Source organism: Merops nubicus, unplaced genomic scaffold (genome assembly GCF_000691845.1).
Source record: "Merops nubicus isolate BGI_N331 unplaced genomic scaffold, ASM69184v1 scaffold18271, whole genome shotgun sequence".
In the NCBI taxonomy this organism is placed as follows: Eukaryota; Metazoa; Chordata; class Aves; order Coraciiformes; family Meropidae; genus Merops; species Merops nubicus.
The window spans coordinates 9,889-36,320 of NW_008590456.1; the positions used below are offsets into that span (position 1 = coordinate 9,889).

At 39.4% G+C, this 26,432-nt stretch overlaps 1 protein-coding gene across 1 annotated transcript in view; it reads left to right on the forward strand.

Annotated features, from left to right (window-relative positions):
• Positions 1-2,345: 2,345 nt before the first annotated feature.
• LOC103782203 (SH3 and multiple ankyrin repeat domains protein 3-like) overlaps positions 2,346-26,432 on the forward strand; it is a gene marked incomplete at its 3' end in the record, with an annotated part of 36,636 nt that continues 12,549 nt past the window's right edge. Inside the window, exons 1-8 of the mRNA XM_008949956.1 lie at positions 2,346-2,549; positions 8,987-9,190; positions 10,894-10,965; positions 11,567-11,675; positions 11,944-12,095; positions 12,872-13,039; positions 14,575-14,691; positions 18,433-18,510. Coding sequence (XP_008948204.1) covers positions 2,346-2,549; positions 8,987-9,190; positions 10,894-10,965; positions 11,567-11,675; positions 11,944-12,095; positions 12,872-13,039; positions 14,575-14,691; positions 18,433-18,510 — 1,104 coding nt within the window. The remainder of the gene's footprint in view (positions 2,550-8,986; positions 9,191-10,893; positions 10,966-11,566; positions 11,676-11,943; positions 12,096-12,871; positions 13,040-14,574; positions 14,692-18,432; positions 18,511-26,432) is intronic.

Genomic DNA, 26,432 nt, shown 5'->3' on the forward strand with positions numbered 1-26,432 from the left:
GCCATTTCTCCAGTGGTTAGATTGTCTTGTTTAAGAAAAGGTGTTTAAATGATCTGCTTCTCCATAGCACTAGTGGGGCATAGGTTCTCTTGGTTTTGCCACTGGAGAGACAGTATTTTATTCTCCTTTCCATGCTTACTGGTGCATTTCTTTTTTTTTAACCTGTATTCCAGAAAATTACTTGACTTGTTCCTTGTCAATGAGTATCCAAGGAGTTTTTTCATCCCACTATTTAAGTGTTTTGTACCTGGGAATTGATTCTTCAGCTGGTGATTTCCCTTTGCTTTTCTATAACTAGATATTTCTGGGTAGTTTTTGCATGAAAATCCACTCACCGTAACCCTAGGAAGATTTTTTTTCCTAATTCAACTCTTTTTTTGGTGTGCTGTATAATTGCAGTTTACTGCTCTCTGTCAGAGGAGTTGAATCCATTGCCCTGGAATATATTGTGCTCTCAAATGGCTTTAGGGAGAGACAAACCCTGTGATGGTCTTAATGACTTTTTCCTTGCACTCGCTGGCCTATGCTTCTTATGGTCTTAAATACCGTGTATCAACTTACTATATTTTGGCTTCATGTGATTTAGCATTAGTAAATAAATAAGGAAGCCATTGAAATGTTCATGTTTTTTATTGACTTAAGGTACTTTGGAGAGCAACATTCATTTACAGTTCAGTGAAGCAGTAAGAAAATGAAATACTCCCTCAAGAGTTTTCTTTTGTAAATAGAGCCTTGCATTAAGCTGCTGTGAACTGGCATGATTTCAGATTTTTGAATGCACTGGTTTTGCCTTCATTAGTAATTATAGCTGAGGGTAATAACACTGGAATTGTCCTTCATCAGAAACAACAATAAGACTTGATGATGTGGGTATGTGATGTGCTTTGGAAACGCCCTTGACCTCAAGCTTTAGACTTGAACACTGGCTCAAACGTATGTTCACCCAAAATGCTAAAGGACAGCAGTAGCCCTTTATGTCTGCTTTGTAGCCATTGCAGTATGAATGACCAGACAATGAAGAGGGATGTGCAATCTGCTCAGGATATTTAGTTGACTCAAATTAGATTGTGAAAAACGGTGGTAAAAAATGTTTTCTTAGGCCCTGCTGTTGTTTGACTCTACTTTGTGGGGATCTGACTGTGAGACCACTGTAGAAAACATGAATTTGGTTATCTCAGTGCAGTCCCATGGTGCATGAGTGACTCTGGTGAAGTCAATTCACCCTTCTGTGCTTTAGTCTTGCTGTCTTGCTTTAAGGTCTCTTTTTAACATGGGCTGACAGTGGAATTGGTTGGGATTTTTTTTTTTTTTTTTTTAGCTAAGGATATTTTAATTAAAAAGTTGAGAAGCTCTCCTTGGAGGTTTCTCATGTAAAATATATAAAAAAAATGTGATTTTTCTGGCCTCTTAAAACTGAAAAAGTACATGGTTACCAAGTACTGCAAAGTTTATGATGGTCTTTTCAATTTTTTTTCCAGTATAAATGTTTTTCCCATTTTTCCATTGAATAATAATCTTAATTTTCTGGAGAAGCTTTTGCTTTGTAGGACAAAAAACAGTCTTGTGTTTTTCTGCTGCTGTAAAAGGAAAACGTTCTGCTGTTCTTACTGTGAGACCTCTGAATACAAATGTCCTTATCTTGGAATAAACATTAGTTTCATTTTAGCCTAGTCTATACCAGAGATCAAAAATGTTTCTAGAATCTGTGTTTGAGTATGTGTAAGAGACAGAGTTTGGTAGTGTTGATATTAAAGGATGTTGTATGAGCCACAAAGCTCAAAGCAGCACCTGCATCTCTCTGGCTCCTTGCAGGGTTTCAGTGTTTGGTTGATTCTGCCATTTGAAATGATTGTGCTTTATTGAAGCCTTACCTGCAGAGTTTCTTGATGTACATGATAATGTTAGTTTAGCACCTGTATGAATTCCCTGAAATGTCTTTTTGAGCTAGGAGAAGTAGGCTTCAAAGCCAGATCTAGTTCTAAGCACAGTTTACAACAGTGCTATTTAGCAGAGAGCCTGGTAATTATGCTGGATTTTTCCAAATCCTTTGGGAGGTTGAGTGTACCTGAAAAGAAGGGTCATCTTCCCTTTTATTACACTTTTATTCCTTCTCCTGTCCTCCTTCCTCTTCTGTAGTAAGTTGGTAGCCAGATTTATTTCCATTACACTCTGCCTACCCACATAAATTACAGAAGGAAATGAAAGGAGGATAAAACATAAAACTTTCTTGTTAAATGCATGTTACTTCCAAGGAAATAGAACTTGTAGATGATTCATCTTTAAGACTTTAACTTCTCTTTTTTTCTTTCTCCTTTGTATTGGCAGGATAAAAAAAAAACTTGAACATGCCTCGTAGCCCAACATCAAGTGAAGATGAAATGGCACAAAGCTTTTCCGACTATTCTGTTGAATCTGAATCAGACAGCTCCAAAGAAGAAACTATTTATGACACAATTAGAGCAACTGCAGAGAAGCCAAGCAGCAGAATGGAAGACAGTCAGAGCAACACATTAGTGATCCGGATTATAATCCCTGATCTGCAGCAAACGGTGAGGCATATCGCATCACAAAACTATCCCACAAAAAAAAGGGTAAAATTAAATTATTAGCTTCGCTGGCTTCAATCTGTGGTAGATCTGTTCTGTTTTCTTACCATTTTTTTTTTTTAAATGTATTACAGGCAAAATTTATGGCATTTTTTTCTTCTAATGCCTATATTTTATATCTCAGTAGTGTACTGACTGGGTGCCTGAAGGCACCATCCTATCCAAGAGAATGTATTTAGTATGTTAACTTGATGAAAGCTGTAATCATAAAGCAAAATACCTGTCTGATCTGCATTCAGAGGCATTTGGGTAGAAGAAGGAGAATTAGGAATCTCAAATCTCATCAGAAGATGAAGATTGAACCCCAAGATCATGTTACTTGTGTGAAATCTCATACGTATATAACCCCACTGTCATCTCTAGTTGCTCTTTTCATGAGATAAAGACAGTAGGCTGGGATCTAGCAGGAGGTCATCAAATTCTCTCTCTTCCCCATATTTGTTGCCTTTCTTTACTATCCTCTCACAAAAAGATACCTTTGTTAGATAGCTGGTGGCATTTAGAGCATAAAGATGAGGAAACAGAAGCATAAATAGATATTTCCTTCCTCTTTTGCTGCTATGCCTTTACTACACAGTGTTGTTTCTCAGCCTTCCACCCAGAAAATCAAGACGCTCGGTTTGGAGGAGGAATAAAGTGTGGCATCAAAGTGTTCCACCCTTTTTACAATGACATGAAATCACTATTTTTATTCCCTCTCACCTCCTCACCATTCATACTGGAAACATATCGGAGAGGATAAAATGAACCTTTTCTGATTTTCCTGGAGGAGTCGTTTGCAAGCTAACTTGTGGATCTATAGCTATAGCTCACATCCCTGGGACTGTTGGATAGTAATAGGGACTTTTCAACCAAAGATTGAATCTCTCACATCTTACAGAAAGAAATGAACAGGCATTTTGATTGTTAAAACATGCCTGATTAATTGACCAAATGAGAATAACAGTGATTTTCTTATTTAAAAATAAAAATCTTGGTTGTCCCTTAGATATCAGAAATCCACAGTCCCGATTCCTCACTCCTTCTCAGAAGCAACTATAAAGTTGTGTTTCTTTTATGGCTGAATGTGTCAAATTCAAGGTCTGGAACGTTAAAGTTGGAAAAGTTTGCTGTTGTAACTTTGTGAGTAAATGAATCATTGTCCTCCACAAATGCAATGATAGGAATAACAATCTCACCCCGGAGAGGGTCTTGGGAGTTCCTTACCGATGCTATCTAGAACCACAACTTGTCCAAGTTTGTCCTCAATTATCTAAATTACTCTGGGCCTCTGTGAATGCTTTTGTCAGGCCTTTCAATTGGTGGAAGGCATCTGACTTTCTTCATTTCAAAGATGATTATAAAAAACACATTCTTTTTATGGATGTGTGCTCCATACATCGCTCGGTGCTGACATTTAAGATCTACATCATACTGTGCTGCCGTGGAAGATCAATCTCAGATGAAATGATTCCTTTCTTCTTAATTAAGTTCATTTTTAGAATGATAGAGATGGCCTGTCTGCAGTCTACAAGTTGACAAGGAAGAACTGTTTTGACAGCATGGCCTCAGGTGGGGTTGTGGAGCTCTTTTTTAAAGCCCCATCTCCACAGTGCTGCAGAAACTCAGTGGTGTCTGTGTCAGAGTTGGGAGCATTACCTCTTAAATTCCTGTGCTTAAAAAACTTCTTTTAGAAGAGGATTGCTGCTGGAATTACAGTACCACTCCACTAGTTTATCTGGTGTGAGATGAAGCTCTGTGAAGAGGCAGTGGTGTGGGACCTGAGCTTCAGAGGGCAGAGCAGGACTGAGCCTGCTGGGAGCCACACGTGGGGTTTTTGTTAAATCTGGGCTGAAGCAGTGAGCACCTTGGGTCTTTCCTTTTGGTATTGATTGAAGTACTGAAACTCACTGTTGTGTGTCTTAAATTTAAAAGGATTTTGCCTGCAGTGAAGTCCTCTCTCAGGCTCTGACTGGACATGGTTAGGATTTCATTGATGAGCCTGCCAGCTTGCTGGATCTTTGACTATGTTCAGGGCTCAAGGACTAGACCCAGAAAAAAGGAGAGATGAGCTTCGCTTGCTGGGTTTACTCTGCTGTTAAAACCAAAGAGATGTGAGCTTCCTGAAGCCCTCTTATTTCATGACTCTAATATTTACACCAATAATAAGTTGTTATTATTGACACTACTGAAACAATTATTTTTTAAAAATTCATTTTGTGCAGGAAATGAAATAAACCACTAACTGTTTCGGGGTTTGTGTTTCATTGGTTCATTTTTATTGCTTTATTTTTGGCTTTTTTTTTTTTAACTTTTCAATAAACACTTAATGAAAAGTAACTCAATTGTTTTAAACACTTCCATAGCAGATGATCCATTTCTGATTTCATTTATCAGCCCACAAGCTCTTCTAGAAAAAAATGAAACCTTTGCAAAGAGGAAGGCTGATATCTTGATTGTTGTGTAGCCAAGTTTGGAGAAGATCACAGTTCATGAGCTGTGTTACAGCTACAAGTCAAATCCAACATACACTCTGTTTGCTGTGTAATTAAAAATAATTTAACATAGGAGGTGTTTAAAATCAGTCTGTTTAAGCAAAGGATAATGAAGTGACATAATTTAGTTTTATGTTCTTATTCTTTATTGGTTTTTAGAAAGCATGATTAAGAATATATTTGTTTAAAAGAGGATGAGTTTAGATAAAACTCAAGCTACTGGGAAGCTTTAAACCTCTGGCTAAACTCACTGCTCATCTGCAGTGGTTTTGGTGCAAATTGCCTTTATATCATTGCCCACATGAGATAAACATCAAGCATCATAAGTAGGACATGCTGCTATAGAAAACTTTATGAATTATCACCCATTGTAGGAAAACTGCCTTGTTGACCTTTTCTCATCTGAAACTTTTAAGGTAATGTAAACCTTGACAAATTCATACAAAGCTCTTATGAAGAGTTACTTTTCTGTTCTTATATCAGTTCTTTTTTTGTCTGCTTCTCAGTTCAGATGATAATCCGTGGTATTGAAACAATACTTGGTAGAAAGAGTAATTTCTTATTGCCTTTGTGCATCACTGGTGTTCAAGGATGTGTCATGCCTAGCACAGGAAGGTGGAGAACATTTAAATGAGTGCCAAAGATTTCCTGAACTCAGTAAAATTGCTGAGGGAACGGAGAGCATAAAACCCCCTCCATATTCACAGACATGTGGATAGGAGAGTGGGTAAAAAAGCTGTATTATCTGGCATTTAATTTCCTGACTTAATAAGCCAGGAGAATGAGCTTTAATAGATCCTTTCTGGAGGCAGGACACCGGTGTCATCTCTTTTGACCAGAAGCTTATTTGCAGTTCATCCAGCCCAGAGGGCTCCAGCTTGACCATGACTCCTACTACTTGTTCTTGAGGTGGAAATGACAGTAAGTGGCTGGCTCCTCCTCTCCTTGCAATAGTGGTGCAGGGTTTCTTGGCAGCTTAGGCATTATTCAATTGTTTGTCCTTCACTTGAGGATGCTCCATCTCCAGGGCAGTGTCAGCAGCACTGATTTGGGACAGATCTGCATCTTTCCTCCTTGGTAAGCAAAGTTGTCAGTCAACAGCCCCCAGCAGTTTGGTGCCTGAGGCAACTGCCTACCTTGTGCCTACAGGCAACCATGTCTGTGAGTGGCATTGGCTGCCTTTGGAACATGGAAAACTGGGTGAGCTAACAGGTCTGTGCTTTCTTCTGCAATGCCTGGCTTATCTGACCTCTCTTTTGGTCTGAATTCAGGGTAAGTCTTGGATCCATTATCAACCCATGTAGGAACATATCACAAGTGATTCTGTGTATAACTGGTTTTTCTCCAGTAGCTGTTGTCAAGAAAATGTCCTTTGTGTGGTATTCTGACAGTGATGTCCAATGTTTTGTGCTTAGAATTGCTCTTTCCCCCTCAGACTTCAAGGAAGAGCTGTCAGCCAATTGTTTCAGGGAATTTTTTCATTATTGTATCATCAACACATGATGGTTGTTCTCTTTTGTTTTATCCTGTCCCCCTGGAATATATCTAAAATCAAAATGCTCAGATTTATATCTTTTATTAAGTTCTGATGCTGGGATGGGATTGGGTCTGCTGAAGGCTTCTTTGAAATGCTTTATGCCCATCTGTTTTGCTGCTCCACTTCAGCAAGGAACATTTACTGACTCCCCTCTCCCCTCTTTTTATTGGACTTTCCATGCAAAATGCTGTTTGGTAAGTGGCAGCTGGGTAAAGCAACATCTTGAGTTGTAGCTGCTTTTAGGTTTTCTGCTTCTGCATTGCTTTTTATACTTTTGTATCCTTCCTTTACGTTTTCCAGTATTCATTGGCCCTTGCTGTTAAGACTCTTTTCCTTTAGTGCTTTTCTTTCTTAGATAAAACACTTGTTTAGTTTCTGCAGTTTTTACCTTATGAAGGTGGGAATCCAGTTGTCACAACTGCAGCTTGATTCACGTTTTTACTCAAGCTGTCCCCATTTTAATTTTGCTGCCATCCACTACCTCAGATCTACTCCATGTTTTCCTTTGCAGCTTTTCACAACCATTCTGTATCCCATTTTGTGACTGATTGTTCATTGCTGCTTTCTATTTATACTTGATCTGCCTTCTTTTTATCTTCAGTTTGACAATGGGAACATTGTGGGTGCTGCTGATCTCTGTTGTTATGCCCTTGATCTGGACAGGTGATCTGACTTGTCAGCTGCTGTTGATGTGGCCAAACAGGTTTTTTTTTGACCTTTCATCTAATGAATTCTGTTTTCTGAATGCAATTAGGTGAAGGAAAGCAATGCCTCCAAGAATTAAGCTGAACACCGAGCACAAATCACAATGAGTGACTTGCACTGTTTTTTCTCATCATACCCAACTCTCATTTGCATTTACCACTTTTTGGTTGTCACATCTATAATATCAACGTCTCCTCATGAAAGGAATCACTTGTATTTTGATATTCTGGCAATCACATTTGGAGGCAGCCGTACAAGCCGTTTGTCATGGTTCCTCTGTCACAGCGTGGCTCTGTCTGATTGACAGCTTCCTGAGTCTGATCAAAAACATGTATACATTCAAAATCCATCACCCAACACATGTTATTCCTCAGAGATTCTGCATCGTGAACATTATTCCCATTGAATTAATATCTTCCCTTTAGCTGGAGCAGGTGAGCTGTATTATTTTCTCTTGCTTCCAGTCCTGTTGTTCTTGTTGATTTACTCTCACCAAGATTATAATTGACCATGTTTCTTTTGATCCAAAGAGCTTTAAAATCAAAATCGCAGGAGTCACATTCCAGCAGCTGATGTTGATGTCATTTTGAGTGACCTAATGTGATTATGACAGTATTTTTGAGCCACTTGGGGCTTCTTTTTTAGTTCTTGTTTGAAAGAACTGTTGCCGTTTTCATGTTGTATGTAGTGAGCCTTCAAGATAAACCATCACATTTTGTCTTGAGATGTAGCAAAAAGGGTGGAAAGAGTAGATCTGTCAATGCAAAATATCTTCATGTTTCATATATGTTTCTGTAGTCCACTAAACTATCCCTGTTTTTTGATTGTTTTTTTATAAGTCATTGAAGATTAGAAAAAGTTGCCCAGCTGATTTGACTCAGCTACTGTCCCATTCCTTGTGATCATCACATCATGTGCACCTAACAAAGAGATGTAGTAAAAAGGGTGGAAAGAGTAGATATCACATCTGTCAATGCAAAATATCTTCATGTTTCATATATGTTTCTGTAGTCCACTAAACTATCCCTGTTTTTTGATTGTTTTTTTATAATAAGTCATTGAAGATTAGAAAAAGTTGCCCAGCTGATTTGACTCAGCTACTGTCCCATTCCTTGTGATCATCACATCATGTGCACCTAACAAATTCTTATTTCATAACTAAAGCAATCTGTGGATAGATTTAGCTGTGATTCAGCTGATGTTTCCTCAGGGTAGAAAGTGTGGCAGGAGGTAAGGACTCATCTACATGACAGAGATGATGATTGTGGTAGTCTCTATCCCAAGAGAGGTGCCAGATGGGCAGAGAGGCAGCACACAGGAGGTGTTCCAGGGGCAGACTGATCTAAAATAGACCTTATGCAGCCTTTGAGTGGTCCTTCTTATCCTCTTGTTCAGCAGCTGCCTCTGAGAGAGTGTTAACAGCCTCCATCTCCTGCCTGGCTTCATGGGAAGTGTAGATAATCACTTTTCTCACTCATTTCACTTCTCTGGATCTGAGAAATTGTAGTAGTGAACAGTTTGGTTATTGATCTGCTTTATATATAATTGATAGGTAATTAACTTATATAATTAATTCATTAAAAATTACTAATGGGATCAACACTTATTAAAATAAGTGCATTTTAATTTCATTAGTTCCATTTAAAAATATCTCCTCTTTGCAGAAATGCATTAGATTTAATCCAGAAGCTTCAGTGTGGGTTGCAAAGCAACGGATTTTGTGCACTTTGAATCAGAGTTTGAAAGATGTCCTGAATTATGGCCTGTTCCAGCCTGCCAGCAACGGCAGAGATGGGAAGTTTTTGGATGAGGAACGACTTCTCAGGGAATACCCACAACCAGTGAATAAAGGAGTCCCTTCACTTGAGGTATTTTTGGATCTAACACCTGAAACATTTTTATTGTGATGTAAGCTATACACTAAGCTGTATTTGAGGTTTCTACGTGCACCTGAATTGCATTTGGAAACTAGTGACCAGCAAGTGGGAACTTGGATAGAAATTCACTCACAGAAATGCTGCTGTTCACTGTTCTCTCTGTTATCCCCAAAAGGCTGCAAAAAATCAGCCCCTCGGGGAGATTTGATTTTGGAGTTTTCCTCTGCTGAGGACACAGGGGGTGTATCTTACTCTGTGGTTTAATGAAGAAGTGTAAGGCTCTAGATGAAGCTTGTGGGTCCCTGGTTAGGTTTGCAGTAGTAAGGCAGCAGTTGTGGAATCACCAGCCTTTGCTTTCTCCCAAAGAAAGGCTCTTTCTGTCTCAGTGAAGCCTTTTCATTTTTGGTTTTCTCCCTCTGTGCTCTCCTTCAGAGCACACAGATTTCCTCTGTCTGCCTCCAGGGAAAGTGGGAGGGGAGGAAGGGTGTGCATGTGAGATGCTGGAATTCCCCCCTCCCTGTTGCTCATGCAGAGGCTGTGCAGCTGGGGGGGTAAACTGGGCAGAACTGGGCCAGTACTATGACATTGGGTGAACATGGAGCAGAGCCAGATCACCCTGAAACACAGTATAGCAGGAAACTGGGGCATGAAACTTGCATTTAATTAATTTTGCTATTGCTTGTATGGTGGTACATCAACCACTAATAATCTGCAGTTAATAGACTTACTCCTCTCTAACACAAATCCAAGAAAAAAAGAACCAGGGTCCAGAGAAGGTTTCAAGTCTAGATTTTCTAGGTGTTTATCTCTGAGATTCAATCCTTATAACCATAAGCAAATTAAATAACCACTTTATTTTTTTCCTGTCCCGTTGTTCCATGAGCGTTCACTGTTAAAGGGTTGGAGTTCAGGGGTTAAAAGCAGTCTTGTGAAAAGCTGGTATTAAAGCTTCATCCAATACAGTCAACTTGGCCAGCAGACATGCTGCATTCTTTGAATTCTGCATAGTACAGTTAGATAACAGTATCTTATAGCTGTGTAAATCCCATGATTTTTGCCATAGATCTTGCTACTCTCGCCGTAGGGTAGCAAACTATTCAGGGTAAAATGGGAGTGAGTTTCAGCCAAAAATAGAGACCATCCTCTGAACCTCATTCACAGGACCAGTCTTGTTAACATCAGAACAACTGTTCTCATGTGTCAGTTCTGATGATGTTCATCAAGGGTTTTTTTCAGGAATCCCTTTTTTTTTAAGTTTTAACTTTCAGAAATGCTAAGCTGATAGGTTGCAATATGTATTTTTTTATTTAACATGCCTTCCCAGTTCTGCTTTCTGCCTGAGACTATCCATGAAAGTGTGCAGATACCCTTAGGGAAAAGCTCTTTTCACTGTAATTTTTACTTCTTTATGTAGATTCTAGAGGCTGATCTCATTTCCCAGACACCTCCACTGATTTCAGTTTGTTTAGACAAGATATGAATTTTGCTTACATGAACTGTAAAACTGTGATGCCACTACATGAAGCAGAGTGCTCATTATTGGTCAATATGCAAAATTAACGAAATAGCCTTTTTTAAAAGCCTGCCTAAATCTACATCATTGTGGATGATACTATTTGGTAAGCTCATAAAATTACATTGAGTTTTCAAGCAAAATGAGACATTTTATATGTATTCTTTTTTTCCTTCCTCAGTTTCGATACAAGAAAAGAGTGTACAGACAGTTAAATCTTGATGAAAAGCAGTTGGCCAAGCTTCATACCAAGGTATGTCCAATTTCCTGGAGAAGTTAGTGATTGTCTACTCAGCAGAAGACGTGTTTGAGACACTGGAAATAAGTAGGAGTTCATTAGCACCTGGACCAGTTGCTGAATAACAAACAGTACGTGCTGCCAGCACCAACAGGGATGTGTGAATTATGATCTGGGAATTTCTCTCATAGAAGAATTCCCATGTTTGCCTCTTCCATATGTCTACTAGTAATTTTAAATTAAACTTACTTCATAAATACAACGTGCTTCCAGCATGCTGCAGAAATGCAGGTCTATGCCTTCAACTTGTTTGCAGGTCATAATAATGATAATGATCACCATTCATTATCCAAATTTCTTACTGAATGAATATTTCACTCATTTTTTTCTTAAAACTATAAAGAGCAAACTCTTTACAATTTGATTTGTGACTATTATAAACCATAGGTTTTAGGTTTTATACTCTCAGTATATAGTCAGGTTTTCCAGGAATGTGAATTAGCTACTATTCAATGGTATCAATGGATATTGACATCAATGGACAGAATATTCCACTTTTAGTCACAATTTTATTTTTAAAATTGAGGGATGATTCATTTGTCACTCTTTGTTTCAGGCTAATTTGAGAAAATTCATGGATCATGTCCACCATCTCTCAGTGGAGAAAATCACAAAGATGTTGGACCGAGGACTGGACCCAAACTACCATGACCTAGAAAGTGGAGGTCAGAGCAGTAAAACGAGCAGCACAAAGTAGTACCTTGGGTTTGTTCAACCTAAACTGATTAACAGGCTGAATCTCACTCATTCCTTCTGTTGCCATCCTAAATCTAGGCTAATGGAATCTCTGTGATTTTGCTGTCCAGAGGAAAAAAATGATAATTTATGATTTTCTTTAAGCAGCATTTTTAACTTCACATTTTTAAAGGAGATGCTCTTTATTTTATTAATTAGCTCATCTTTTTTCAGCTACATTATACTTTTTTTCTTTAGAAACACCCCTGACTTTGGCAGTTCAGCTCGACAATACAGTAGAAGTGATAAAAGCTCTAAAAAATGGAGGAGCACATTTAGACTTCAGAGCCAAAGATGGAATGACAGCTCTGCACAAAGCAGCCAGAGCCAAGAACCAAGTAACCCTCAAGGTAAATGCTTTCAGTAGAAAATTATACATTATTTTATAGAAAAAAAATATAAAGAAAAATGTTTTCATTAAATTACTGTATTGTCCTCAGTGAATCCTTTAATATGTGCTTGTTCTAGTGCTTGTGGCTGTCAAACCTTAGGATTTACTTTCAATAAAGGGATTTTTTTTTTTTTTGGAAGGAAAAGTGGTGAAATTTAACCTTATTCATTGATACATTGGGAAAGATCTGTCTGAGGAAACAGGAATAGCATTATTGTTGCGTATCTCTTTGAAAGCAAATGCCAGTGGCATGGCATATACATTATATCTTAACACAGTCTTTTCTGTTTTCTTTTGTATTTTAACAGGTATTCTAAAATCACCTTGCTATTTTAGACTAAGTCTTTTGGCTTTTCCTTATTTCCTCTTGACAGACAGTCAAATTGCATGACATTTTTGATAAAGCATTTCATAACTGAGGAGGTGACTGTGTTGCAGAGTCTGTGTGACATTTCCAGAACTGAGATTTCTGAATTCACTGAGAGGATGGAAATTGGTCATTGCCACTCATCCTTTCCTCACTATCCCTGTAGATTTCTTTAGGTCCTCATTCTTCTGAGGTCATTCATGCTTGGCTTTGTACCACAGCCCATCCTGTCAGCTTATAAAGAAATGAGCAAAAAATATACATTATGGCAAATATCAACCTTGTAAATACATTTCCAGGGATAAATGTCCCTTTATAGTTTAAAGACCCTTCAAAATATATTTTTCACAGTTTGTGGTTGCTTTCAGACACTTTTAGAGCTTGGAGCATCTCCGAACTACAAAGACAGCTGTGGCCTGACCCCACTGTACCACACAGCAGTTGTGGGAGGGGATCCCTACTGCTGTGAGCTGTTGCTTCATGAACATGCTACTGTTGGTTGCAAAGATGAGAATGGATGGCAAGAAATTCATCAGGTAGGAAAGACTTCAGCAAGGCTTTGGACACTGTCTTCTATATCCTGGAAGCTGGGCAGAGGGGAACCTAGTGAAGTTCAAGAAGGGCAAGTGTGGGATCCTACACCTGGGGAGGAATAACCCCCTGCAGCAGTACAGGTTGGGGGTTGACCTGCTGGAAAGCAGCTCTGTGGAGAAGGGCCTGGGAATGCTGGTGGACAATGGGGTAACCATGAGCCAGCAATGTAGCCAAGAAGGCCAGTGGTATCCTGGGATGTATTAAGAAGGTTGTTACCAGCAGGTTGAGGGAGGTTCTCCTGCCCCTCTACTCTGCCCTGGTGAGGCCACCTCTGGAGTACTGTGTCCAGTTCTGGGTTCCCCAGTTCAAGAGAGACAGGGAACTACTGGAGAGAGTCCAATGGAGGGCTGTGAAGATGAGGAAGGGACTGGAACATCTTTCTGATGAGGAAGGGCCTGACAAAGCCTGGAGAAGGCTGAGCGGGGATCTTATCAGTGTTCATCAATACCTAAAGGGCAGGGGGTGAGAGGATGGGGACAGTCTCTTGTCATTGGTACCCAGCAACAGGACAAGGGGCAAAAGGCACAAACTGGAACCCAGGAGGTTCTGCCTAAATGTCAGGAAAAACTTCATTGCCTTGAAAATGCCTGAGCCTGGAGCAGCTGCCCAGAGAGGCTGTGGAGTCTCCTGCTCTGGAGAGATCCCAAACATGTCTGGACACCATCCTGGGCACCCTGCTGTGGGTGACCTGGTGGAGCCAGGGGAGCTGGACAAAATGATCTCCAGAGGTCCCTTCCAACCCCCACTGTGCTGGGATTCTCTAAAAACTTTACAAATTAGGAGGTGATCAGTTGGTGCACTATGGAGAAGGTAGTCAGGTAAAGGAGGCTGATGAATGGAAATACTGTGATTTTTCTAAGCTTACTTGCTAATCAGGAAAGTGTCTAATTTCACTTGGGTCTCATTCATAGAGGTTTATTTCTGATTATTCAGGGTCTAACACTTTGTGTGACTGATAAAGTAACTCTTGAACATTTTCCCTCTTTCTGGATCAGTGCCCTTTGTGTAGTGTGTATCTACTTGACGTCACAGAATCAAGAAAATTATTACTTGAATTTTGGCTGGATTTTCCCCAATACTTTTCATTCCATAAAAGCAAGTTTTGGAAATCTGATCATCTTCAGTGCCATCTAGTGGGCAACACTCCGAAGAGTAGGAGCAGGAAAAACCCTTGTGTCCTGTCAGTCTACTTGTCATGTTTGACAGTTATGAATATTAGTGGAAAAAAAAAAGGTCAGGCTTTGTGTTTTCTTGGTACCTTAAACTGCTGTCCCTCAAATAAGCTTAGCTGCTTAAACTTCTGCAAGGACTTGGTGTCCCTGAAGGGCACAGCTGGGTGTTGGTCCTCTTGTGCACACCAGGGGTGATTCTAAGCGTTAGACGGTGAGTGAAATAGCATCTTCTCTGCTACAGAGCTTCACCTGGCACCCTTGCCTAGGTTGTGTAGTGACCAAACTGAGAGTGGCTCTCTTGGCAGGCTTGCCGTTACGGCCACGTCCAGCACCTGGAGCACCTCCTCTTCTACGGGGCCGACATGTGCGCCCAGAACGCCTCGGGGAACACCGCGCTCCACATCTGTGCCCTCTACAACCAGGTGAGCAGACCCAGTGCCACACGGTCACCCTGTCCTCCCTCGGTGATGGCAGGTCCCTGGCAGGAGCTGAGGGGTCCTCACTGGGTGGCTAAGCGGGTAGGGATGCCTTAGAATCATTAAGGTTGGAAAAGACTCTAAGATGATCAAATCCAGCCATCACCCAACACTACCGTGACCATTAAACCAAGTCCCCAAGTGGCACATCTACATGTTTTTTGAATGCCTCTAGGGATGGTGACTCCACCACCTCCCTGGGCAGCTTGGTCCAATGCCTCACTACTCTCTCAGTAAAGAAACTCTTCCTAACATCCAACCTCAACCTCCTCTGGTGTAACTTGAGCTCATTGAGTCTTGCTTCCAGGAAAGTGGGTCCAGGGAGTCCAGTCCTGTGGAGACTGGAAACCAGTGCTGTAAGACTGACAAGTAGCCAGGAAAAAAAAAGGCACAATTGAGGTACAAATGCTAAATCTTTCTTGTTGAGATTTCTGTTGAAGAAGTTTACTGGTTTGGTGTGAGGTTTTCCTGAGATGCAGTTTCCTTCCTTTCAGTAAATGCCTTTCAAACTTCCCATTATTATTGATCTATAGAGGCAAGTTACACTGAAGATGAACATAGCTCATTATTTTTTCATTTGATTTATTTTCTGTGCAATGAAGTGTTACAGATTTTAAACAGTGGTCTTAGAAACTAGAAAGAACATAATTAAAACCAATTTTATTAGTGCTTTATTCACTGATTACAAATAACTGCTCATTGTAGATAGCAAGAGTATATGTATTAATTAGAAAATAAGCCAAAATCCTGTTCTATCAGCTTTTTTTAAATTATTATTATTCATAAATACTTGTTTCCTATTCAGGATTTATTGCTGTTTTGCTAGAATTTAATTTTGAATAAGAAATACTTGGAAAATACTGTGGAAATGACTCTGCAGAGATTATAAGCAGTGGAGAATCTGGGATCTGCTGTATAACTTGAGTAGTAATTTACAAATAATTAAAGCATTGCATTTGATAGCACTTTATACTTTCTTTGCATGGATGGGCTGGGGAGGGAAGGGGTTTTACAACTATGTTAAAACACAGCACATATAATGTTACATTGCATTGGGAAAACACAAGTCATCAGATGTGACTGTAACTAGTGAAACATCTGTTAAAGCATCTGCTTCTTAATTAATTACATCTTTTCATAAGTCTTGTCAAGACAGATTCCTTAATTAGGCCTAAAATACCCTTAACTTTTAAAAGGAATAGAATTTTGGGGATAATTTGACATTTTTCAAGACTGGTGACTTGATGTGTGTGCCGTGATTGGCATCATTTCATAAAGAGTCCAGCCATACAAATCTTCCCCCTGGATTCTGGTTACCTGAAGTGTGCAGCACACCAGTGGGAGCAGTACCTCTATGGGCTGCTGCTTGCTCACTGGCTACCAGCCACCTTCAAGAGGCTGTTAAGTACCCAGAGCAACTCATTTAAGGTTAGCAATGGTTTCTTTGCTCAGCTTGGAGGTTCCTGTGACTGTAGGCATACAAGCACGTGTGAAAATGCCTAGAAAATTTTGCAGAGAAATTAAATTCACCTTTATCTCAACAAAACTTTTGAATTTAGGCTTCACATCAAGGGCTTAAAGTGAAACTATAAGCACTTGAAAAAAAGATATTCACTTTAATCTCATTTACTTCCCTTTTCCTGAGTAAGAATTTTGAAGCCTGGACCATAATACACATATAAACTTAAAAATCTCAGGTTTTCTTTGAAACCATTTTATTGCAGAGCTTTCATGGCTGTAGCTGTTTAGAGGATCATCCACTTTTAGCAAAGGTTATGCAGTATGATGTTGAAATTGGAGTAACTCTTCAGAATGACAGTATTTTTCATGTAGAGATGTGTTTTCCTCCTGACCTCAGTGGAAAAAATTATTCTGTAGAAGGCTTAGAGGCTCTAATTGAAATTACATCTACAAATTGGCCAATATTTTCACAGTCATTATGCCAGGCTTTGTGAAGGGAAGTTTAACATCTTGTGGCTACTCTGCCATGCTCCTGTTTGCCTTAACCAAATGTATGTGAAAATGAAAAGTTCTGCCCAGGGTGCTGTGAAGTGCCACCTCTGCTGAGCTTTTTTTAGTGTTGAAAAGTTATTAGCTAACGTGGAAGAAGCAATGTTGGACTTCTCTGGATAGAGAGGAGGGGAAGGAGAGTGGCTCTCTTCTTTACCTCTTGATTCCTGTAGATGGAGGCATTACCCATTTGATTTTCCCTTCCAGTCTTCCCTGGAGAATTTTCCTGAGCTGCTTTCTGAAGTTGGTAGTGCTGTTTTCCTGAGTGCCAGCTAAGTGCTGATCTGTACAAATGATGTTTTTAAGAGTTGTTTCATGGCCTTCCAGCACGTCAAGGCAATCTAGACAGATGTTATGCCTCTGTAGTTTGCAAATAACAAAGCTGGGGTGAAACGTTTCTTCTTTCAGGCAGTGGGTTGGATTCTGTGTGAAAACAGTTGTAGTATTAAATTGGGTAATTAGCTCTCAGACAACAAATTGAATCTAATCTGCTGACAAGCCCACGCTTCTCTGTGAAATTCTTTTTAATCTTGTGTACTCTAAAAAGCGACTGCATATTCAGTTTATGTGTGATGTAATGAATGAACAATACTAAGCTCTCAATATCTGAAGTTATTAGGTTGTTAGAGTGAAAATATGTGCACACAGGGATTATGCCATTTGTAGGCAGCACCTTAAAAACAGAGGGCTCTAAAATGTGGAATTTCCATTGAATTAGAAAAGAGAAAGTAATCCAAATAATTTCTCGTGGTGGCTTTTTTGCTTATTCTCCCTGTTTATTCACCTTAATACTAGAAGGATGGGGAGAAGACAAAAGGGAGAGAGGCTGAAGATAAGAATGCTTCAGTTTGTTTTAAAAGGATGAACAAATGAATAAAAAGATGCAGTACTTCATCCACAGAAGTTTTCTTGAAAGTTCTTATGTTGAACAACTCTGACTGCTTTTGTCAGAACTTCTTGTATCAAAACCATTTAAGAAATAAGTCATCCTGTATGTTTTTTTCTTACATTGCAGACAGTTCAATTTGCAGAGAGTTTTAAAATGTGTTATTTTTCTGGGTTTGTAGTGTTGATTTATTTGTTCTGATAACAAAATGAATATATAACAAATAAATACAGTGCCTTTCTTAATCTCATTATTTAAATCCTCAAGTTCTTGATCCAAATTGGGCATTTTAATGCTGAAGGGCTCTACTAGCATTTCCAGTGTGTTTACTAAGCAGTACCTGCTAGAGTAGTGGAATAGTTGTTACTGTGGGAATATAAAATGCTGTGCAAACCTGGAATCATTTGGGAGTCAGTCAAAAGGGAATGCTTGGAAAAGTCACCCTGAAACCCATCAAATTTCACTTTGAACTGGCATCTTTTCTGCACAATCTGCTCTGTCAGGTGTGTAATTTCCACAGTACAGTTTCTTAAAAATCCAGTAAGATATTTACTCCTCATTCTTCAACTTTTGTTTTTTTACATTTGCAGATTGTTTCTACTCTAACACACTTCAAAGCACCTAAATCCTTGTCATATTTAAAGTGCTCTTTTAATGACTTAATTTCTCAGATATTTTGTTTTCTCCTCATTGAAGAAAATATATATCAAACAGCGAGACATCTCATAGCCACAATATCTATTTAGTAACTAAAGACCTTTATTACAACCTTACTCTTGTGCCATTTCCAGGAGAGCTGTGCAAGAGTGCTGCTCTTCCGGGGAGCCAACAAGGAGATGAAGAATTACAACAGCCAGTCTCCATTTCAGGTAAGGACAGAAATACCCATTCCTCCTGCCCCCCAGAAATATTTGCAAGAAAATCTCAGTGAACTTGGTTTTGTGGAGAAGTTCTGAGGAGAAGTTACACTGCTCAAGGTTGAAACCAGCTGTTGAGTAAGATAACTATCATTTTGGAAACTGTGGCTTTTGTGTAATGTAATAAATGAAGAATAATCAGGAAAGAGAGAAAACCAGGCTCCCTTTTAGCTGTTCTGGTGACACTGGCAATCAGTTTGGGAATTATAAGAGCAGTTGATTGTAAAACATGAAATCCTTGATGTCCTGTGGTTGAATGTGCCTTGCTTTGTGATCTCTCTAGTCCCATGTAAGAGACATCCAAGGAGTGAATGGGCAGCCAAGCTTTGCTCTTCCATCCTTGCATGTCAAGCCAAGAGCTGGGCTAAGTTTCAGAGATGGGATTGATTTTAATGCACTCTCAGAGGTAAAAGTTGAAGGTGTCATCTGTGTAGTCAAAAAAAAAATAAATTGAAGTCTTTCTCTGGATTAGTCAAAACTGACTAAATGTTTTCCTCTGTTTTCTTATATTGAAGTAGTTTCAGAAAGCTTAATTAAGAAATCCAAATAGCATGAGGTTGTTTGTCCAAAGAGTTGTCAGGTGTGGTTGACAACCTTAAGTCCTTATTTCTGAAGCAGTCTTAATTAGCCTGGGTTTCAGAGAAACACTCATAATGCAAACTGACATGTGAGAAATAGGGATGAATGCTGTCATCTTTTAAGAAAAAGGAGCAGAATGAATTTTTGGGAAGTTACAGAAACTAGTGCTTCTGGAGGAATGATGGCACAGTACCACTGAAAGGAACTGGCCTGTTGTGAGATGTGAGGTAGCTGTTTCCCCAAACCAAGTAGTATTTCAACCAAAAAAGATCCCAATTTACCCTTGCTTGTTGTGTCTTTCCCATTACAGCTTCACCCCACTTTGGGTAATGCTGGCATAGAATTCAAGGATATCTGCCTTTCCTCATTAGCTTTGCAATAGTTGGAATATCAGCTATGCCCACATGGGTCTCTGTGTTGGCTTCTCAAAGTTTCATGCAGATAACACCTGGGTTTCAGGCTTCTTAAAAAAACTCAACTTTCATATCAGTTTAATTATCTCCATATTTTGAGGGTTTTCTGGACATAAGTTGAGTATCTCGAGAATGTAAGAGTTCTGCTTGCAAATCTCAGGCAGATCACTGCTTACTTTTGGGATAATTTTCCCAAAATTGGGGAAACACTGCATTAATAATTTAATTTTAGGGACCATTTTCAAATTGCTGATAGTTTGCTCTCTAAATAGTGAATTTGTGCTTAGCATATAAATACTAGATAATACTTTTCACTGCACTATAAAATTATATAGTGATTAAAAAAAATAAGAGGAAACTCTAATTATTGGAGAGATGAGTTCCAGTGTCATCTTTTTGAAAGATTAGATTATTACTTTATGTGTTTGAGATTAACTTTTTGTTTTAGGATTTTATGTGGGGAGGGTACATGGCAAGTAGAACAGATTCCGTTTGTCTTCCCTTCTCTGCTGACTGCTGCAATGTTCTTGTTTTTCCTCTTAGAACAGAAAAATACAGAGAAAAAAGGCAGAAAAGAAAATATTTGTAGAAGCTAGTGCTGGTGTTTGTAGGGCTTCAAGAAGTGAAGGGTGTCACTAGACAAAACTAAATAAAATCAAGTGAGCACAGGAGACAGAAGAAATAATGTTAAGGGAAGGGTATGGCTGTAGAAGTGCTCTTACTGTCCAGTGAACTGTCTCCTGTCCCTGTGGAATAAAATCCTATTTCTTAGCATTTACTATGTGTTACCCTTCTTCTGCTTAGGCTTTTGACTGCTCTCTCTTCCCCTAGCATGGACAGACAGGCTGACAGTTAGCTTGGCTTTGTTTTAACCTTTCTTGATCCACATACTTAAAAAAAAAGAAATCACTTTCCATCTTTTTACTCTCTGGTGTCTTTGAGGTGTAGGGCACGTAGGAAAAGTTCTACCCTTTCCAAATGGAGGGAGCAGAGAAAAACCTGACGCCAGCACTGCAATAAAGCAGCATTAGAATTAATTCTTTGCCATCTGTCTGTTGCTGACCCAGTCGATCAAACACCACAAGTGGAGCTGTTATAAAATTATGCAGAATCCCCTGGAGTTAATAGCATTTTGCATACTAAAAATGTTTACTCATGTAATCAGCAGCAAGGAACATCCAAGCATCTCATATGTACATAATGAGGGTGGCTTTAGCTGCAGCATCTATTCCTTTGAGTAACCTCCATTATGTTCTTTTCTCAGGAATCTAAAAGGATGTTTCTTTTGAATTGCTGCTTAGAAAACTGATGGTATGAAAACTGTGCTATTCTGTAAAACAAAAGTACTCAGACACGGAGAAATTTGTGTGTTGCTTTCAAGCCCTGCCAAAGCTTTATTTATTTGGATGAAAATGAGCAGCAGAGTTTGCATCTAGCAGTAGCATTCAATGAATGTGGTGTAATTTTACCAATAAAAACCAGAAAAGATGTGCATGTGTTCCCTTCTTGCCAAATCACAGTGCTTGAGACAAGGATGGGGGTATGGGACTAGAAATCTAACCTGGGCTGAACTCTGTGCTGTGCTCCGTTCGGGTATCCCACACTGCACACATCTTGCCTGGGGTCTGGCAGAGATCTGTCCCTTCTGCCTTCTTGGTGCCTAGCAGTGTTAGTGCTGGAAGGACACTGCTGGGTCTTGAGGCCATGAAAAATCTGGTCTGTATTTCCCAGGCAAGCACCTAAGCTTTTATTAGCTACCTTTGAAGGCATGTGCTACATCCTGAGTGATTACTGGGGTCTGTTAAGTTAGTGTTGAGTGGAGTTGGTGTCACCCACAGCTGAAAGTCTGTCTGTGGCTGTCAACTGCAATGGAATGTGCTGATGCTCTGCAAGAACAGGTTATGGGGTAATATGGTTTTATTTTTGTGGATTCCTCCCCACTAATAAGTGTTAACACTTATATAGATGTGGAGTGAGTCGTGGAAAGGTTTGGGGTTGGAAGGGGCCTTAAAGATGACCTAGTTCCAACCCCCCTGCCATGGGCAGGGACACCTCCCACTAGACCAGGTTGTGCAAAGTCCCCTTCAACCTCATCTTGAACAGTTCCAGTGATGGAGCATCCACAGCTTCTCCAGGCAACCTGTGCCAGTGTCTCACCACTGTCAGAGTGAAGAACTTCTTCCAAATTCCTAATCTAAATCTGCCCTCTTCCAGCCTGAAGCCGTTACCCCTCATCCTCCCTCTGTCTCCCCTGTGTATGTTCCAGGTAGATGAGGGCAATTCCTGCATCACTGACCTCTCAGCCTCAGTGTGAGGCTTTTGTGTCCTGTGCATTTCAGATAAAGGCTGATCAGCAGTTAGAGGGAAGGTGAAACCTGTGCCACAGCATTACACTGTATTTGCCAGCTCTGTTTATTAATCACTGACTTATCCATCCTGTCTTGGCTGTGTGATGTGAGTACCTTATACACTAATTATTCTGTGCTAAAGGATGAAATAAAAATATTGGCATTGCAGAGCTGGAAGTGCCAGCTATAGGTTGGTTTTAAGTTTCCACTGATTTTAGGTTTTCTTTTGCCATTAGAGTTTCTATTTTATTAGTAAACCCTCCCCAATCAATGTCCATACCTGCCTTAGTTTTCCATACCTCGTATGTGGTTCTAGATTAATGTAAAATAATTTATTACCCACCTGGCAAATATTATTCCAGTAACTCAGAAATCTCACAGTCTTGCAGTGTTTACAAGCTGTTGAAATTCTGTCGTGTGAGTTAAAATGAACATGCACCTTGTTGATCATGTTTTTCCTTTTTATTTTAAAGAGCAGAATCTCTACATGAATAATTAATGTTTGCATATGGGCTATGAAGCACTCCCAATCTTACAGCCAATAGTACTAATAATAACTAGGTGTTTTTAAAATGTGTTCAAATACACAGAAGAACTATTCTGAGATGACATTTAGCGACACCTTTTAATGGCAGAGTTGTACCTGAGAATGATTTCTCCCTCAGATGTACCTTTTATTGACCCATCAGGATGGGTTATTAATGTGCTTAAGCTACACAGATGGCAGGAGGAGCAGCAATCCTCCACGTCCACTGCAGGTAGAATTGTTCCTTTCAGTCTGTTGGCTGTACATCTATTTTTAATTGCTCATATTTTTTTTTTTGCCAGATTTGAATTATTGGAAGTGAAATTTCCACGCCTGCTATCTCAGGCAGCATTGTTTGGAAAAACAAAATGATTCAGCTCTTTTGGGGTATGGGTGAGGGAAAACATGTGTTGTTGTGCTCCTACTGAAAAGCCCTCTTGACCCACCTCTCCTTGTCCCATCTCCCCTGTTGTGTTGAGATGTTTTGTTTGGTTTTGTTGCCTTTGCTTTATTTGCCCTGCATGCTGTCGATGATCTCCACGTTAATCACGTGGCAGTGTAAAACTGGTTTGCAGCCTGACTCACATACAGGAGCTCCAAAACTAGACTGCATATTTGGAAGCTAAGCTGGCTGGGGGGAGTAGAGACAGACACAACAGGGCAGGGGTAAGTAATCCTTGAGCTTGGAGATGGGGGAGAAGGTACAAGAGGGGCTGGGAGCCTGAGCCCAAAAGAGTAGAGTGAATGGAGCAAGACCAAGGTTGATGAGGGTCTTGTGGAGATTTTTAGTTATCAAGGCTAGAAGAGAAGAAGAATCAGATTAGAGGGGAAACTGAGAGTGGTTGTAGACAAAGGGAGTCTTGCTTGGGTGGTGATGCTGGGGAGGAAGCCTTGGACTTTGGGGACTGAGCTGGGGGGCCGGGGAGGATGGGGCTGTCACAAGATGCATGTAATGCTCCACCCCTGCTAGTAGCTTATAAAAAATCAGTCTTGTTCATTTTCCAGCATATCACTGACATGGCTTCCCAAAACCTATTTTGATTTAGGTTATTATTGGTTTTAATTTCCATTTTTTGATGAAATTTTCAGGGAAAGGACATAAAGTTATTCTCAGGTATTTTTTGTCTCTGACTTATTTTTGAAAGGGCAGAAGTCTGAGAAAGCTAATTTTAAAATGGAAAATCTCTGTCTGGTGCCTCAAGAAGGCATCTTTACACTTATGCAGTAAAGTTTTCTCTCCTGATGTTAAAATAAGTAACTTTTATGTTAATGGAGCATATGAATTACACAAGGACTTTGTTTTTGCCAAGTATTTTCATCCTAATTCATTTCCTGAAGCACCGGTGTGAAGAATGCATCATTGGGTATTGGCAAAAAATATAGTTCTCTTCTCATGATGCATTCTACCATTAGTCAGACTTCCAGCTTTTGTCCTGATTGGTGTCAAATAATTGAATTTATTCATCCTTGCTTTGGTTGTTTTATTATTTTGAATGTTAGGTCACTGCTTGTGTGGATCAGTTACATTGTGTTTTGCAGTACCGAAATAACAGGTAAAGAACAATCTGTCATGGAAGAGTGTACAGTCCAACTTGCACTTAGTCATTATTTGTCATATTTGGGTACTGATAGGAAAAGATTTAAGGTTTTAATCATGTAAAAAACTCCAAAGTACTTGAATAAATGTAATAAAAGAATTCTGCAGAATGATGTTTAAAGATTTGGACACAGAGGTAAGTCTTTAGCATCTTTAAATCTACACAAGTGGCCATACCAGAATAAACTATGACTTTTTCCTTTAAAAATGAAAAAGTGTGTGACTATGAATATATATATATAGGCATATTCAACAGAATTTCTTAAAAAGACATGCTCAAAATTAAAAAAAATAAAGAGGAGTGAGTCTCATGGTGATATATCCAGATACAAACAATGATTAGTTATGATATGTTTTCTCATCACTTACCTTGAAATGCTATTTATACAGAGGAACACATGTTCTCATTTGAGGAATAGGCATTTTGGGAGTTTTACACATTGCCTTGGGCATATTTCTGCCTCTGTGGTGCTACTCTGGTATCTGTTAGGGGAAATGCTGGCAAATGAAAATATTTCTGTTCCAAGTAACATTTCCATAGGAAAATGCTTGATGGCAAGTTGGAGGTGACCTCAAGTGTCAGCAGATCTGCTATTGTCAGTTTTGGAATCTTGACAGACAGTTAGGCAGATATTTTTCCTTACTGCCACATGAAGTATAATGACCAAAGGTCAATATTTGGTTCCTTATACAGCTGGTGACCACGAGGTAACAAAGTCAAGGGTAATACTCATGCTGAAAACATGAGACAGCAAAGTTGCTTCTCCCTCAGCTACTTCTGAAGATAATTGCAGCTACTTTTGAAAAGTCAGAGCTCACCCTGAGAGGCTTTCATTAATACTCTCACTTGGCTTGATAAGGGCTGGAGGAGAAGAAAGAGACATTGGAGTGGAAGAATATGTATGGCTACAGAATGGGTTAAACTCCATCTACCCACCCAGTGATGTTTGGCATAGTGCTGGCTGATCCCTCCTGACCTTTGTCCTTTTTCAAAAAAGGAGACAAATGGAATTATTACAGTAAACCACAAAGAAAAGATAATCAGATGATCTAATTTATTGAGAAAGGAAAAATATTGCCACAGTGAGAGATGCTAAAAATACTGCACAATGTCTTTTTTTTTTTTAAGAAAAAAATGTTGCTGCTGCACAGTTTTGTGGCTGTAAACTTCTAGAGGAGTGTCCAGGAGACCATCTTTTGTATTGTGCTTTGTGTAAATGATCTGAGACCCTTTTTTCTTCCCCTCCCTGCTCAGACAGGGGTGTCCAGCTGAGGTGCCTCAGGTGTTCTCACATTGCTGCAGGATCTCCCTGGGAAATTCGTGTCCCTGACGTAGCTAGGAGCCAATCTGCTTATTTTTCCACCAAATGGGTAAACTTCCAAAATCTCAGAAGCAACCAAAACTAGGTTATAAAAGGAAACAAATGAAGCAGAGTAAATTGTAAGGTTCATTACCAGTTCTTGCCTCAAAGTGAAAGGCTTGTGTGTGATTCAGACACAATTAGCTGTCATGGGTGAATGAAAGAGGCAATGGAGATTTGTATAATCATTACTTAATTATAGGGATTCGATAAGAAGGTTGAAGGTTTACTCCTGTGATTTTATTTGTGCTATATCCTGGAAAAGAAGGCAGCAAGGGTAAGTAAGTTCTCAAATAGCCTGATCATAGCTGAGCAGTCATACGTAGCATGTCTTAGCCTTGCAAAAAGGTCAGCTCTGACAACTGTGTGTGGTTTTTTCTGCAACCATCAACAGCACAGTAAATCTTGTAATGAGAAATACTTCATTGTGTTTGTCAGAAGAAATGTGTTTTTATTGGTTTAGAGCAAATTTGCGATGGGTAAGTGTTGTGTCTAAGACGTCAAAGAAAGTCATTAGTCCTAAGATGGGAGGTGTATGAACAAGATTAGTATAAAATGTCTGTTGATTTGTATTGCATTGTTCCCAGGGTTTTGCAGGTATTGAAATGGAAATGATAGGTGTCAGATAAACATCCAGAAAGTGATAGATACCCTGTATTTATTTTCTGCAAGTGTTCTTGCAGAGAAGTTTATTATATCAGTCTCTGCTCCAGATTTAACTGCGGGAGAGCTGAGAGATGTTATTCTTTTATGAATTCTTGTTTCCTGTACCTGTATGGGTGTATAAGAAGGTTAAACCTTATGGGGAATTTGCTTCACAAACCATAGATAAGCATGCTTGCAGTAATCTGCTCCATTTAATTTTTTCTTACTGTTACACCACATTATTTTGAGATATCAAGACTATTCAGCTTCTCTATAAAATGCATGTAATACCCTATTACATTTTGTACACTCCTGTGTATATAATAGCTTTAGTGGCACTGGTTGAATTACTCAGGATTAATGAATCAGAAATACTGCAGAAACTGAAATCCACCTTTTGTGCCG